The following is a 16,582-nucleotide window of genomic DNA, read 5'->3' as shown; positions in this document are numbered from 1 at the left end:
ATCATCAGATATTTTCCTAACACAAGTTTTGCATTTTAACTAGACCAATATTCTCAAAAACATTGGTATTGTATTCTGAACATTCACTATTTTCTCTATTTCATGAAAGAAAAATCTTCATCTCTTTTTCACTCATTCAAATAATTTTATTTTTTGGGTAGAGTGATTGTCATGTGTACATGCTGTGAATATGATTGAATCTGCTAATAAATCACAACATTCTTTTCTATTGCACTTAGATCCACCCCAGAATTCTTTTTAGTACAACCTTGCAGGCAGCCTAATACATAATACGTACTTGGCATTTGAATTGAGACATACTTGCTTTAGAGCAGTGGTCCCCAACCTTTTTTGGGCCACGGACCGGTTTAATGTCAGAAAATATTTTCATGGATTGGCCTTTAGGGTGGAACGGATAAATGCACAAAATAAAATTATGCGATCTGCGTAAAAACGGTGGTATTTTTTTTTAAATTTTTATTTATTCATTTTTTTAGAGGTGGGGGAGAGAGAGAGAGAGAGAGAGAGAGAGAGAGAATGGGGGGAGGAGCAGGAAGCTTCAACTCCCATATGTGCCTTGACCAGGCAAGCCCAGGGTTTTGAACCAGCAACCTCAGCATTCCAGGTTGATGCTTTATCCACTGCACCACCACAGGTCAGGCAAAACGGTGGTATTTTTAAATATAATTGTCGAACTTACGAGACAAGTGTCAAGAGTGAGTCTTAGACAGATGTAACAAAGGGAATGTGATCATTTTTTAAAAATAAAACATTGTTCAGACTTAAATATAAATAAAACAGAAATAATGTAAGTTATTTATTCTTTCTCTGCAGACCGGTATCAAATGGCCCACAGACCGGTATCAGTCTGTGGCCCGGGGGTTGGGGACCACTGCTTTAGAGTCTCTTCATGTCCTACCATTTTAACTGTACATTGTTTCTGCGTTCTGTATTTTAAGATATTCTGCCCTATCGTATGGTTGTTTATTGTTATCTCCTGATGCAAGGTTATATTGAGAACAGGGATTCTTATATTTATTGATCTCTTTTATATTGAATTATAGTCTATTGGTTTGCTTATATGATGTTTTTATTGCTGGAGTCTATGCATCACGTATTTGTGTGTGAAACAATGTGCTGATTTTTTTTTTTTTTTACAGAGACAGAAAGGGATAGATAGGGACAGACAGAAACGGAGAGAGATGAGAAGCATCAATCATCAGTTTTTTGTTGCAACACCTTAGTTGTTCATTGATTGCTTTCTCCTATGTGCCTTGACCATGGGCCTTCAGCAGACCGAGTAACCCCTTGCTTAAGCCAGTGACCTTGGGTCCAAGCTGGTGAGCTTTGCTCAAACCAGATGAGCCCGCGCTCAAGCTGGCGATCTCAGAGTCTCGAACCTGGGTCCTCCAAATCCCAATCCGACGCTCTATCCACTGCACTACTGCCTGGTCAGGCCAATGGGCTGATTTTTGAACTCAAATTCTGAAACAATGTAATTAGCAACATAGAAACTAGCTAAAAATATTTTTTTTAAAATGGCTCAGAAATTAGTGTTTTTATATCTTTTGACTTCCATTAGTTTTATGTTTTAGTTGATAGTTTTCTCTTTACTTTAACCCAGACTAATTTTATGATTTATTCCTTTATAATTGACTTGTATTTTAATTGAATCATTAAAATTTTTTTAATTATTTGAGAAATTAGACCTATAAATTAGATGTAGATTAAGGATTTCTGAAATTATAGTTATTAAATTTAGGTTTCTAAAGCAGTATCTTTGTTTTATTTAGAATACTTCCTAATTTTAGGAAAACACAGTTAAAATTTCTTAAGTGGAATAAATTTATCCTAAGGAAATAAACTGGTCAAGGCATGAAGATATGTGTCTATATGGATTTCCAAGAATGGCTTTTAGATGGAGTTGTGTTCAGTTTTAGATGCTCAATTGTGTTCAGTGCCTTTGAGATATCAGGAAAGTTGAGGAATAATATGCTTTTCTTATTTATATGGAAGTGTTTGGTAACCTCAATGAGACATTTTAGTTGCCAGAATGTGATAATGAATAAGGAAATTATAAAACAAAGACAAGGACTATAAGTTAACACTTGTTTGTGAAGGGAAGGACAAGATGTAGATTATAAGATGGGTTTTTTAAAGTTAAAGAGATGTGAAGATGAGATTATTTTGATAGAAAGTTCTTATAGATTCAAATGAGAGGTAGGAAAAGGTATAATATTTCCAAGTAAACTGGAGTTCATGGGATGGAGAGCACACGTGGAGGGATTGTTTATTGACTGGAAGAGGTGCATGTGTTCCTCAGATATAGGAGGGAAGGACAGTAGGAAGAGTCCAGATGTAGATGTTTCACAGTAGGGGCCTGATAACCATTAATATACTCCAATGGCCTTAGGCTGTTTTTAAAAAAACATTTATTAAGAGTGCCATAAAATGATGTAGGAAAGCTTTTCTTAAATACAATTACTATTAAAAATCACCTAGGCTACTTGGTTAAAAAATACAGATTCCAGGACCTTATTCTGATTCAGTTGATCTGAAATAGACAGTATAGGGAGAGGGCATACCAGTCATGATGAAAGTGTTTAGAAAGGCATGAACTTTTCAAACTCTCCAGCAAGTTCAGATAATAGCAGGAAGTTGCCTTGAAATAACTCTGTTTGACAAGTAATACAATATTCGAACACTAGCAAGAAGTCCCTTTCAAACAATTTTCCTGACAACTGATAGGTACAATACTGAAATTAAGGTTTTGTAAAGCACTTTGCACAGTGCCTGGCCATAGTGAACACTCAATAGATTTTAGTTAAAATTATTTTTCCCATATTTCTTATTTAGTGAAGACTACTTCATATTTGTACTAAATTGCTAGATTAGAATTTGGGGAATGAAATAAGCTTAGAAAATGCCACACAAACAAACCGTAATTTGTTGCTTTATTTTTGCAGGATTTTCTGTCTTCTCTCAGCAATACTACATTTGGGTAATATTTGTTACAAAAAGAAGACATACCGAGATGACTCCATAGATATCTGCAATCTTGAAGTTCTGCCTATTGTTTCGGAATTATTAGAAGTGAGTGATTACATTCTCAATTGTCATTTCAAATGCTGGATGACTTCTCCGTTTTTATTTTGTGTAACTTTTTTTGTTTAATTTAAAAATTTTATTTAGAAAATTGACTTTAACAGGGTGACATTAATCAATAAGAGCACATAGGTTTCAGGCGAACATTTCTATAGCATTTGAACTGTTGATTATGTTGTATACCCATCACCCAAAGTCAAGTCATTTTCCATCACCTTATATTTGTCCCTCTTTACACCCTTCCCCCCACTCCCTCCCACTTCCCCATTCATTCAAGTCCCCTTCCCCCTGCCTCACATTCCTTTCCCCCTGGTAACCACTTCACTTTTATCTATGTCCATAAGTCTCAGTTTTATATCCCACCTATGTGTGAAATCATATAGTTCTTAGCATTTTCTGATTTACTTATTTCACTCAGTATAATGTTCTCAGGGTCCATCCATGTTGTTGTAAATGTCACTGTGTCATCGTTTCTTATGGCTGAGTAGTATTGCATTGTATATATGTACCACATCTTCTTTATCCAGTCCTCTATCAAGGGACACTGGTTTTTTTCGTGTCTTAGCCACTGTGAATAATGCTGTGATGAATATAGGGCTGCATGTGTCTTTACATACCAATGTTTTCAAGTTTTTTGGGTAGATAACCAGAGGATTGCTGGGTCATATGGTAATTCTAGTCTTAATTTTTTGAGGAACCACCATACTTTCTTCTGAAATGATTGTAGTAATTAACATTCCCACTAGCAATAAATGAGGGTTCCTTTTTCTCCACAGCCTCTCCAACACTTGTTACCTGTCTTGTTGATAATGGTCAGTCTAACAGAGCGGTTCTCAACCTGTGGGTCACGACCTGGTGGGGGTCGAACGACCAAAACACAGGGGTCACCTAAAGCCATCGGAAAATACATATTTATTTTACAATACATTTTAAAATCCTCTCCCAATTTTTTTTTTATTTTTAATTTTTTTTTAATGGCTGAATAGTGAACCATGGTGTATATGTACCACATCTTCTTTATCCAGTCTTCTATTTTTTTTTTTTACAGTGATTAAAGCCTTTAAGCAAACTCTTGGCCAATACAGCAAGAATCCATAAAAGAGTAGTATCCTTAACATGTTCACCAAGTCCAAGTTGGCCCCAACACCATGCTGAATCCCTGAAAAATGCAACCCAACCCCAGTTCAGTCTGTTATGAGCTGTCTCCCAATTTTTTAATTGGATTGTTTGCTTGTTTGTTGCTGAGCTTTGTGAGTTCTTTATATTATATATTTGGATATTAACCCCTTATCAGAGCTCTTGTTTACAAATATCATCTTTCATTTAGTAGGCTGCCTATTTTTTTTTTTCCTTCTGAAGTTGGAAATGGGGAGGCAGTCAGACTCCCACATGAGCCCGACCGGGATCCACCGGCATGCCCACCAGGAGGCCATGCTCCGCCCATCTGGGGCGCCGCTCTGCTGCGACCAGAGCCATTCTAGCGCCTGAGGTGAGGCCATGGAGCCATCCTCAGCGCCCGGGCCAACTTTTGCTCCAATGGAGCCTTGGCTGTGGGAGGGGAAGAGAGAGACAGGGAGGAAGGAGAGGGGGAGGGGTGGAGAAGCAGATGGGCGCTTCTCCTGTGTGCCCTGGCCGGAAATTGAACCCGGGACTCCTGCACGCCAGGCCGACGCTCTACCACTGAGCCAACTGGCCAGGGCTTGCCTATTTATTTCGTTGTCAGTTTCTTTTGCTGTGCGGAAGCTTTTTAGTTTGATATAGTCCTATTCATTTATTTTTGCCTTCCCTTGCCTTTGGGGTCAAATTCATAAATCGTTCTCTACGGCCAAAGTTCATGAGCTTAGTACCTATTTTTTCTTATATATGATTTATAGTTTGAGGTATTATATTTACGTCTTTGCTCCATTTTGAATTAATTTTTGTGCAAGGGGACAAACTGAAGTCAAGTTTCATTCTTTAGCATGTGGCTTTCCAATTTTCTCCGCCATTTCTTGAAGAGGCTTTCTTTTCTCCATTGTGTGTTTCTGGCTTCTTTGTCAAAAGATTATTTGTTCATATATATGTGGTTTTATTTCTGTACTTTCAGTTCAGTTCTGTTGGTGTATATATCTTTTTTCTGCAAATACCATGCTGTTTTGATTATCGTGGCTCTATAGTGTAACTTGAAGTCAGGAATTTTAATGCCTTCAGCTTTGTTATTTTCCCTCAGGATTGCTTTGGCTATTCAAGGGTTTTTATGGTTCCATACAAGCCTGGTAATTTTTTCTGTTTCTTTAAAGAATGACATTGGGATTTTGATGGAGACTGCATTAAATTTGTGTATTGCTTTGGGTAATATGGCTGTTTTAAGTATGCTGATTCTTCCAATTTGTAAGCATGGAATAGTTTTCCATTTCAGTGTGTCTTTTTCATTTTCTTTTGATAACCTTTTATAGTTTTCAATATATACAGGTCTTCCACATTCTTTGTTTATTCCTAAGTACTTTATTTATTTATTTTTTGTTGCAATTGTAAAAGGAATTGTTTTGAGTTCATTTTCCCAAGTTTATTGTTTCTAATAGTTTTTTGGTGAAATCTTTGGGGTTTTCTATCTACAGCAGCGGTTGTCAACCTGTGGGTCGTGACCCTGGCGGGGGTCGAACAACCAAAACACAGGGGTCGCCTAAAGCCATCGGAAATACATATTTTATTTAAAATGTATTGTATAATAAATATGTATTTTTTGATGGCTTTAGGCGACCCCTGTGTTTTGGTCATTCAACCCCTGCCGGGGTCGCTACCCACAGGTTGAGAACCGCTGATCTACAGGATCATGTCATCTGCAAAAAGTGATAGATACCGTTACTTTTTTCCCCCCCAATATGAATGCTTTAATTTCTTTCTCTTGCCTGATCACTCTGGATGAATATTTTACTCAAGACTGTACAATGTTTTAGGCCTTTCTATCTAGTTTTTCTTCTATATTGAGATTTCTCCTCATAAGATTTTGGTTAGATTATTTTATATTATTTGAAGGTGGGGTATTTGGATGAGTGGGGAGAAAAGGATACTAATTTTTCTTTCTTTGTAGTTATATGTTATTTTCTATATCAGGGTCTTTATTACCATTTTCTTTCTGGAATGATGATTTCTCGTATTCCCAGCTAAGTTCTCATTTTGCCAGATTAATTTTAATTTTTTTCATTGATTTGAAGGGAGGCAGAGAGAGAGAGAAGAGCATCAACTCATTTTGCTTAGTTGTTAGCAGTTAGTTGTGCAGTCATTGATTGGTACTTTATCCATTGAGCCACCTGGTCAGGGCTTACCAGGCCAGATTCACTTTAGAAGGGATGTAATTTTTTATAGGCCCTCTTCTCTGACAGAGTAAGGAAATATACATGTGTATTCTAACCTGGGTATATTTATATATCTACAGATATGTTTATCTAACTGTCTATATATAAAGATGAGGTCATGCTGATGTTTAATCCATATGACATGTATCATTCTGGCTTTCTTCCCTTACTTTTGTGTAAACTCCCACTCTTAACAGTGAGGAACCTGTCTTCCATCATCTTCCATTTATTTACTTAATTATTTAATTCTAGTGTACTTGTAAAACAGTATTAGAATTGTTAGTCTATACCCCTGTGGGAAATGACTTTATCAACTAGTGTAGAGTGCTTATGTGTCATTCCTTTTGTCTTTAGTTTTATCGACATCCTTCATTTTCAGAATTAGTTAAGTCAGTACCATTTCTTCCCACCCACTTTCTTGGTCATTAAGGTTGTCCCATGTGTTTTCATACAGTTAGATTCTCTAGTCATTATATGAATTCTTCCCTGGGATCCCCCAATGTCTTAAATAATTTTCTAAAACTTTGTATACCTTTCAGATTCCCTCTTTGTGCTGTGTGGGTTCTGACAAAGGCATCATGTCGTGTATCCTCTGTTATACAGTATCATATAAAATAAATTTTCCTTCCCTAAAAATTTTCTTCAACTGTTCAGACCTTCCCCTCAAATGCCTAGCAACCACTCATCTTTTTACTAACTATAGATTTGCCTTTTCTAGAATGTAGCATAATTGGAATCGTATAGTACGTAGCCTTTTTAAACTGACTTGTTTCACTTAGCAATATGCAGTTAAGATTCATCAATTACTCATGTCTTGATAGCTCATTTCTCTTTATTTCTGGGTAATATTCCATTGTATGGATATACCATAGTTTATCTCTTCCTCTATTAAAGGACAACTTGGTTCCATTTTTTCCCCAGTTGTAAATAACTTTTTTTCTATTAAAATATTACTCTTTCAAATCTTGGTTTATGTGCCAGTTCATGAGGTTTAACTTTATTAAATGGTGTAAACTGACTCCTCAGTTCCTACTTTGCATAGTTTATTTTTGATTTTGTAGCAGAAAGTTAATTGTTTACTAATTTGTGTCCCTTATAAGGTGGCGGTGCTCTTTGAGAACAATGGATGCCCCTTTCTTGTTTATCTCACCTTATAGTGTTTATTATTTTATACATGCCTGAGTGTTGCTTATTAACTCTCATGGAATGAGGTAGCCTGGCAGAAGGGATAGGAGAAGGGAGGAATACCTTAAATTGGAACTAGACTCACTCATTGGAAAGAAGTTCTACCCGATGTTGTGTGTGGTATCTAAAGGTTGTAATTTTAAAGGTCCTGCGGGTCAGAGAACAGATGGTATTTCAGTCATGCATTTCAGGTGGTAGGTTAGTCAAATATTTGGAATTGAGGTAGTACAGGGAATGTGGCCGGTGATCTTACTTATAAGTTCAGGCACTCAACAAGTACCAAGGCTTCTGGTTCTGGTGCAGTGTTCCTCCTTTGGTGAGAGACTACTAAGAACAATTGAGGCCATTCATGGAAGAACTCAGATATTGGTAAAAAAGGAGAAATCCAATCGTGAGGATGCTTGCCAGTGTCAAAGTTAGGCTAACAGCAAATGTGATTTGATAACAAATCTCACGTTAGAACCCAAACTTTAAAAAATTTTTTCTTTTTATATATAATTTTCACTGGTTCTCAGAGTTGAGATTTGGTAATAAGCAGAAAGAAGATATTTTCAGAGTTGAGCTAGAGAAGATATGATAGGACCTACCATGATATACTGCCTCTAGTTAGTTCTTAGCAGTTATTTTTAAAAATGATCTCTTCCTACTGGTTATAATTGATAATAATTACAGTTGTAAGGCTTTTATTGATATAAAATTAAAAAGTAGGCACATTAACTGTTTTAATCAAAATGTAAACTCTTTAGTTAAAAATGAGCTTAGTTTCCTTCCTTCCTAAGTGATTCAGTTCAATGATATAGATTTAGAACAATAATAGATAATAATTAAATTATTATTAAAAGATAATAATTTTATTTATTTTTCCAGTCTTTGTAGTTACCTTAGGCCACGTGAATGTTTTGGGTCTTCTGTTTACTAAATTCTTTTGGGGATAGATAATTTTGAAATTATTAAAAGGCAAACAAGCTCCAATAGTTTAACTGGGTAGTTGTGGACTGTTCTTGGTGTGAGATACTAGAGCTATCACCATTACCAAAAACTGTCCAGTTTTTAACAAGTTTATGTTTCTTGAATATATTTTAATATCTTTTAAAACAATATGAATAATGATTTCTTTAAACATGTGTATCAGTTTCCCAATTAGGTGATTATGAAAAATGTTATAGATTGGTTATTGAACCCATTGCTAATTATTTTGTATTAATAAGTTTTTCTAAATTTTACAAGTTATATATATATAATTAAGAATATTTGGGAAATTATAGAAGTATATCATGAATTCAGTAATATATTCTTTAGAATATTTATCCAATAAAAGCAAAATTAGTTGTGTTTTGTGTGATTATGCATAGCATGTAGGTCTGTGTAGATCACTGTTGGGTTTTAAATCCAGCTTTAAGACAACTTCTAAAATTGAATTGGGCCATTCTTTTACAATTTTTTCTGCATTTAAAAAGGAATCAGTTTTTTCTGATTTACTTATTTCACTCCGTATAATGTTATCAAGGTCCATCCATGTTGTTGTAAATGATCCTATGTCATCATTTCTTATGGCTGAGTAGAATTCCATAGTATATATGTACCACATCTTCTTTATTCATTCATCTATTGAAGGGCTTTTGGGTTGTTTCCATGTCTTGGCCACTGTGAACAATGCTGCAATGAACATGGAGCTGCATGTGTTTTTTACGTACCAATGTTTTTGAGTTTTGGGAGTATATACCCAGTAGAGGGGATTGCTGGGTTCTATTCTTAATTTTTTTGAAGAACCACCGTAATATTTGTACTACTTTCCCACCAACAGTATGATTCTATACCTAGGTGGGACACAAACTTGAGACTCATGGACATGGACAAGAGTGTGGTGGTTACCGGGGGGAGGGGAAGGAAGGAGAGGAAAGGGTGAGGGGAGGGGAGGGGCACAAAGAAAACCAAATAGAAGATGTCGGAAGACAATTTGACTTTGGGCGAGGGGTATACAACATAATCAAATGTCAAAATGATCTGGAGCCTGACCTGTGGTGGCGCAGTGGATAAAGCGTCGACCTGGAAATGCTGAGGTCGCCGGTTCGAAACCCTGGGCTTGCCTGGTCAAGGCACATATGGGAGTTGATGCTTCCAGCTCCTCCCCCCTATCACTCTCTCCTCTCTGTCTCTCTCTGTCTCTCTCTCTCTCCTCTCTAAAATGAATAAATAAATAAAGAATTAAAAAAATGAATAAATAAATAAAAAATAAAAAAATAAAAAAGATAAAAAAAATGATCTGGAGATGTTTTCTCTGAATCTATGTACTCTAATTGATCAATGTCACTCCGTTAAAATTAGTTATCTAAAAAAAAAAAAAAAAAAAAAATCTAGACCGAGAGGATATTAGGCTATATAAGTCAGTCAGAGAAAGATAGGTACCATTATGATTTCACTTATGTGTGGAATTTAAAGAACAATATAAACAAACAAAATAGAAACAGACTCAGATACAGAGAACTGATGGATGATTGCCAGAGGGGAGGAGTTGAGGGGCTGGCGAAAAGGTGGAGGGATGAAGAAGTACAGACTGGTAGTCACAAAATAGTCATGGGGGATGTAAAGTACAGTATGGGGAATGTAGTCAGTAATATTGTAATAACAATGTAGCGTTCAGGTTGAGTACTGGAAATATCAGGGGAACACTGTAAAGTATATGTTTGTCTAACCACTATGCTGTACATTTGAAACTGATACAGAGAGATAATGGGTATAAATTGTAAATGAGAAAAATTAAATTAAAAACAAATTTTTAAATTAAAAATTAAAAAAAACCCATAAAATCATTAGCAGAGACTGTTCTATAAAGATTTGAGAAACAGCAGCCCGGTCTGACCTGCGGTGGCGCAGTGGATAAAGCGTTGACCTGGAATGCTGAGGTTGCCGGTTCAAAACCCTGGGCTTGCCTGGTCAAGGCACATGTGGGAGTTGATGCTTCCTGCTCCTCCCCCTGTTCTCTCTCTCTCTCCCCCCCCCATCCCCAATAAAAATGGATAAATAAAATCTTTAAAAATAAAAAAAAAACAGCAGCCCTGTGACCAACTATATTTGATGTCGTTTCAGTTTATTTTGTGTTAACTAAATTTTTTTTTAAGCAAGACAGAGACAGGGACAGATAGAAAGGGAGAAAGATGAGAAGCATCAGTTCTTAGTTGTGGCACCTTAGTTGTTCATTGACTGCTTTCTCTTATGTACCTTGACTCGGGGCTCCAGCTGGGCCAGTGACCCCTTGCTCAAACTAGTGACCTTAGGCTCAAGACATTGACCTTGGCTTCAAGCCAGCCACATGGGGTCATCATGTCCCTGATCCCACGCTCAAGCTGATGAGCCTGTGCTCAAGCTGGATGAGCCCACACTCAAGCCGGGAACCTTGAGATGTCAAACCTGTATCTTCTGTATTCTAGATCAGGCTATCTCAAATTTTTTTAGGATTTTCAAATCTGGCTTGAGTTAACATTGATAATTTGTGTTTTTCTAGGGGTCATATATTGATTAAATGTGTTTAAAATTTATTTTTTGGCTCTGGCCTGTTGACTTAGTGGTAGAATGATGGTCTAGCGTGTGAAATTCCTGGGTTTGATCCCCAGTCAGGGCACATAGGAGAAGCGACCATCTGCTTCTTCACCCCACCCTCTTCTTTTTCTCTCTTTCTCTCTCTCTCCCCCCTCCTCTCATCCTGCAACCATGGCTCAAATGATTTAAGCAATGTGGCCCCAAGTGCTGAGCATGGCTCCCTGGCCTAGCCTCAGGCACTGAAATAGCTCAGTTGCCAAGCAACAGAGCAGCAATCCCAGATGTGGGGGCGGAGAACATTGCTCTGTAGTGCTTGTCAGGTGAATTCCAGTTGGACACATGCAAGAGGTTGTCTCTCTGCCTTCCTGCCTGCCTGCCTCCCCACCTCTCACTTAATTATTAAAAAAAAAATTGTTTTGTGTGTTTTGTAAATATTATGTTAATGTCTAAATTTTTTTCTAGTGTCTAAAAAAGCTAAGTTATTAGATTTTTGTTATTTTCAAAGCATGAGCATTTAGATTTATCAATTCTACCATTTTATGTATTAATTAGTTTTAACATATTTTCTTCTGTTAAATTATAAAATATTTTTGGCATACAGTACATATAGAAAATATATTCAACACCTGCATGCTCACATTCCCATACAAATAATGAAATATTGTATATAGCTGAAACTCACTGTATGCTTTACCCCCACCAGAAGTAAACAGTGCTGTGTGAATTTGGTGTTTATCATTCTCGTTCCTGCTTTCACAGTTTTAGAATAGATAGATATTTCATAAAGAATAAATTAGTACCCAGTGAAGTTTTCCTGGAATTGAAGCAGTGTCGGCACTGTTTAGTCCTTTTCTCCAGGTTGTGGGATTATGGTTGAGGTCTTAAAATGTTTTTTGTATTCTCTATTTTCCACATTTTGCATAATGAAACATGTTTCTTCATTATGACCAAAGATAAAACTTGAATTTAAAAAGACCCATCTATTTTATTTACCCTTTGATTTCTTTTTTGGGGGTGGGGAGAGTAAAGTGCATTGGAGACTAATATTACACTTTGCCCACTATTCAGAATTTCCAGTGTATTATCTCTGTTTTTCTCTATTGTATATTTGCTAATCTCAATTTCTTCTCTATATGAATTTTTAATAAATAATTCAAACCATCATTATGAATCATATTTGAATTTGCTTTGCTGTATAGGTTAAAGAAGAGATGCTGTTTGAAGCATTAGTTACAAGGAAGACCGTGACAGTAGGAGAAAAGCTTATTTTACCATACAAGCTTGCAGAGGTATGAATAAATTTTCTTTGGATTAAAGTACTCTGAACATTTTTAGAAGTTTGGGTTTGTGTTATTTTTCTAACAGAATGGAAATAACAAGAAGGTGTTGATTGAAGTATTTCTGGGCCCTTGAAATGTGATTGTGAATTTTCCATCAGCTTGGAAACTTTAAGTTGAATGTGATTTTAAGCAGTAGGCTTACAGTTATTTCAAAGAGCTCAATCTGTTCACCATTCTTAAGTTTCATATTTAACATAGAGTGAATAGATGGTAGGTAGAATTATAAATGAACAATACTTGACCCAATTGATTATCCTTTTTGAGGCAGTTCTTTTTGCCCATCATGCTCTCCTGACTTATGTTTTCGGGTTTTTTTTATTTGCTTTTTCTTTTATTCTGACCTTTGAGGCTTCTAGTTGAACTTTTATTGCCATAGTGAGCCATTATTGTTGTTATAGGTGTATAGAAGTAGGGATTTAAAAAAATTTTTTTTAAATGAGAGAGAGAGAGAGAGAGAAGGTAGACAGGAAGGAAGAGAGATGAGAAGCATCATCTTATAGTTGTGTCACTTTAGTTGTTCATCAGTTGCTTCTAATATGTGCCATGACCGGGGGCTCCAGCTGAGCCAGTGGCCCCTTGCTCAAGCCAGCAACCTTGGGCTTAAAGCCAGTGACCATAGGTTCATGTGTATGATCCCATGCTCAAGCCAGCAACCCTACGATCAAGCTAGTGACCCTGTGATCAAGCTGGTGAGCCTCAACCTGTGACCTTGGGTTTCGAACCTGAGTCCTTAGCATCCCAGGTTGACACTGTCCACTGTGCTGCCACCAGTTAGGCTTAATAAAACTATTTGGAACTGAGTGACCTACATTTTCCTTTATCTTTCAAGACAGTTTTAGCCTAGATTCTTTGAGTTGGACTAAATTATTGAGTGAATGTAGAAAACTTATAATAATTATAGGCTATTGTATATTGAGAGAGAAAATATATAATTTATGACAGTAAGCTTTCCTTTTTAAATGAGAGCAAAACACACTTTGTTATAATAGCTTAGTAAGATTATTGCCAATTTCACTTGTACTCCTAACCTTTTCTTTTTTTTCAGGCTGTGACAGTGAGGAACTCCATGGCTAAGTCTTTATACAGTGCCCTATTTGACTGGATAGTTTTTCGGATTAATCATGCACTTCTTAATAGTAAAGATTTGGAGCAAAATACCAAGGTAGACAGACAAAGATGATATATTTTCCCCAGAAAACTATTCTAATAAATTAGTTAACATTAAATTTAAAAAGACAATTATATTAAAGTCATAAGTAAGAATCATCTTTTATCTGTATTCCCTGCTGTGTCTCTCATTTCTGGTTTTATTGTCTTGTTCAGAGGAACTGTTAATCTGTGTATTTTCAGACCTTTTTTCTTACATGCTTACAGTCCTATAGATAAATGTCCATGTAGTGTTGCTTTTAAACATACAAGTACAATTATGATATTGTTGATGTAAGAAATGTTCAAACCTGTTGAGAATATTTACGAGTTTATTTGAACCAAAGTGACAACATATGTCGGGGAGCATATCTCAAATACTGTGGAGAATAACAGTTTTGTAGTTTCTTATGCATTTGAAATTAGGAAGCAACTAAGGAAGATTACATGAAGGTGGGAGGAAGCAACATGATAGTTAACAAGATTATGTGCTTTATTGAGAATTAATTCTTCTGGTATTTCAAAGGTGTGTTAACCTAGATGTACAAGAATAATAGACATGGTTTTATATTGTATTGTGTGTTCCCCACCTCAAGTCAAGTCTCCTTTCATCACTGTTGATCCCCTCATTACTGTCTTCTACCTCCCCCATCTCCCTTCCCTCCCATCATCACCACACTGTTGTCAGTGTCTTGAGTTATGGGTGTTTTTTTTCCTGCTTGCTTCTTTCACCTTTTTCATCCAGCCCCCTAACCCCATTTCCTCTGACAGATAGATGTCAGTCTGTGGTTTGTATCTATGTGTGCCTCATTATTTTTAACAACTTTGTAATATATAGCTTGGATGTGTACTGTAAATTCCCCCATTAGGGCCATTTGGCTCTGTGGTTAGAGCATTGGCCCAGGTTCGATTTCTGGTCAGGGCACACATGAGAGGTGACTATCTGCATCTCTTCCCCTCCCTCTCTCCCATCTGTCTCTTCTCCAGCCAATGGCTTGATTGGTTAGGTCCTGATCAGCAAACTGCGGCTCGGCTCTTTGGCCCCTTGAGTTCGGGCTGCAAAGGCTAGCACTTAAGAGTACCCTAATTAAATTAATAACAATATATACCTACTATATAGTTTAAGTTTAAAAAATTTGACTCTCAAAAGAAATTTAAATCGTTGTACTGTTGAAATTTGTTTCTGTTGACTAATGAGTTTGCCGACCACTGGCAGAGCACTGGCCTCAGGCACTGAGGATACTTAGGATAGCTTGGTTGATTCAAGCATCGGCCCCAGATGGTAGTTGCTGCGTAGATCCTGGTTGGGGCGCATGCTAGAGTATGTCTCACAATCTTCTTTTTCTCACTTAAAAAAAAATTCCTCCATTAAAAATATATTACATTTGTCCTGGCCTGTGGTGGAGCAGTGAATAAAACATTGACCTGGAATGCTGAGGTCTCCAGTTCGAAACCTTGGGCTTGCCTGGTCAAGGCACATATGAGAGTTGGAGCTTCCTGCTTTTCCCTCCTCTCAAATGAATAAATAAAATCTTTTTAAAAACCCACTAAAAATATATTACATTTGTTTTATTTTTATAAATGATAATGTAACATTCTTTCCGTACATTTTTCAAGGATAAAATCCTCAAAATGAATCGCTGGATTTAAGGAAATATATATTTTAAAATACTGGTAGCTGCTACTAAATTGCTTTTCAAAAACCATTACATTTCCACTAGTATTTTGTGAAAGTTCTCATTTCCCTACATCTTTACTAATACAGAACATGATTAGAATTTTCATGTTTAATTTTTTTAATTTATTGATTTTAGAGAGATATGGAGGAAGGGAGAGAAAGGGAAGCATTCATTTTTTGTTCCACTTAGTTGTGCATTCATTGGTTGCTTTCTGTGTGTGCCCAGATCCAGAATCGAACCCACAACCTTGTTGTTTCGGGATGATGCTCTAACTGACTGAGTTACCCAGCTAGTGCACCAATATTTTTATTGATAGGTGAAAGTTGAGCATCTTCTCATGTTTTCTCCATTTTATTTGTTTTCATTATTTCTTTACATATTTTTGTTATTTTTATGATGTTCATTTTTTCTTTTTGTTATTCCTTTTTAGGAATAAGATATTATGGATGTTGCAGAGACTTAGAGTTTGACATACATTGGAAATATTTTCTCTTGACGTTTATTTTCTCTATTATGTTTTTAAAGCCCACATATTTTAAATTTTTGAGCATTTAATTCTATCATTATTTTTCTTTATTGTCCTAGGCTTTATTTCTTTATTTTTCTTACATAGGAAGGCCTCTTCCAGCCCAATATTATAAAATATTCTCAAACTTTTAGAATATAACTTTGTTTTGTCCAGGCCTTTTTCCAATCAGAATTTATTTTTAATATGGCAGATTTTAGATATTTAATTATTTCTACTTAATTTTATTTTCTAACAACTTTTATACAACAGTCTACCTTTTCAGGATAATTAGAAATGTCATCTTTAATCCTCCTGTTCTTGGTGGGGATTGGACGTGCTGTCCGGGTCCCTGTAATGCAGCGGTTCTCAACCTGTGGGTCGTGACCCCGGCGGGGGTCCAACGACCAAAACACAGGGAAATTCCGATGGCTTTAGGCGACCCCTGTGTCATTCGACCCCCGCCGAGGTCGCGACCCACAGGTTGAGAACCACTGCTGTAATGTGCTGAGGCAGAGGGAAAGGGTTCCAGCTCTCTCGGCGTCGTGTCCACCAGTTTTACCCTCAAGTACTGGAACATGGGAAAAGAAAGAAAAAAGAAGAAATGTTCTTTTTATTACCCGATTATCTTATATGTAAAATTGCTATTTGTGTGTGTGTGTGTGTGTGAGACAGAGACAGAGAGAGAGTCATAAAGAGGGGCAAATAGAGACAGACAGGAAGGGACAGAGATAAGAAGCATCAATTCTT

General features: G+C 36.5%; 1 protein-coding gene across 5 annotated transcripts in view; it reads left to right on the top strand.

Moving 5' to 3' along the window:
- The window catches only part of MYO9A (myosin IXA), a 290,547-nt gene that overhangs the window by 103,777 nt on the left and 170,188 nt on the right, over positions 1-16,582 (top strand). For all 5 annotated transcript variants that reach the window (XM_066277973.1, XM_066277974.1, XM_066277975.1 and 2 more), the window contains 3 exons: positions 2,967-3,093; positions 12,362-12,451; positions 13,548-13,664. In XM_066277973.1, coding sequence (XP_066134070.1) covers positions 2,967-3,093; positions 12,362-12,451; positions 13,548-13,664 — 334 coding nt within the window. The remainder of the gene's footprint in view (positions 1-2,966; positions 3,094-12,361; positions 12,452-13,547; positions 13,665-16,582) is intronic.

Source organism: Saccopteryx bilineata, chromosome 4 (assembly GCF_036850765.1).
Source record: "Saccopteryx bilineata isolate mSacBil1 chromosome 4, mSacBil1_pri_phased_curated, whole genome shotgun sequence".
NCBI classification, from domain to species: domain Eukaryota; kingdom Metazoa; phylum Chordata; class Mammalia; order Chiroptera; family Emballonuridae; genus Saccopteryx; species Saccopteryx bilineata.
This window is presented reverse-complemented; position numbering and strand designations above follow the sequence as displayed.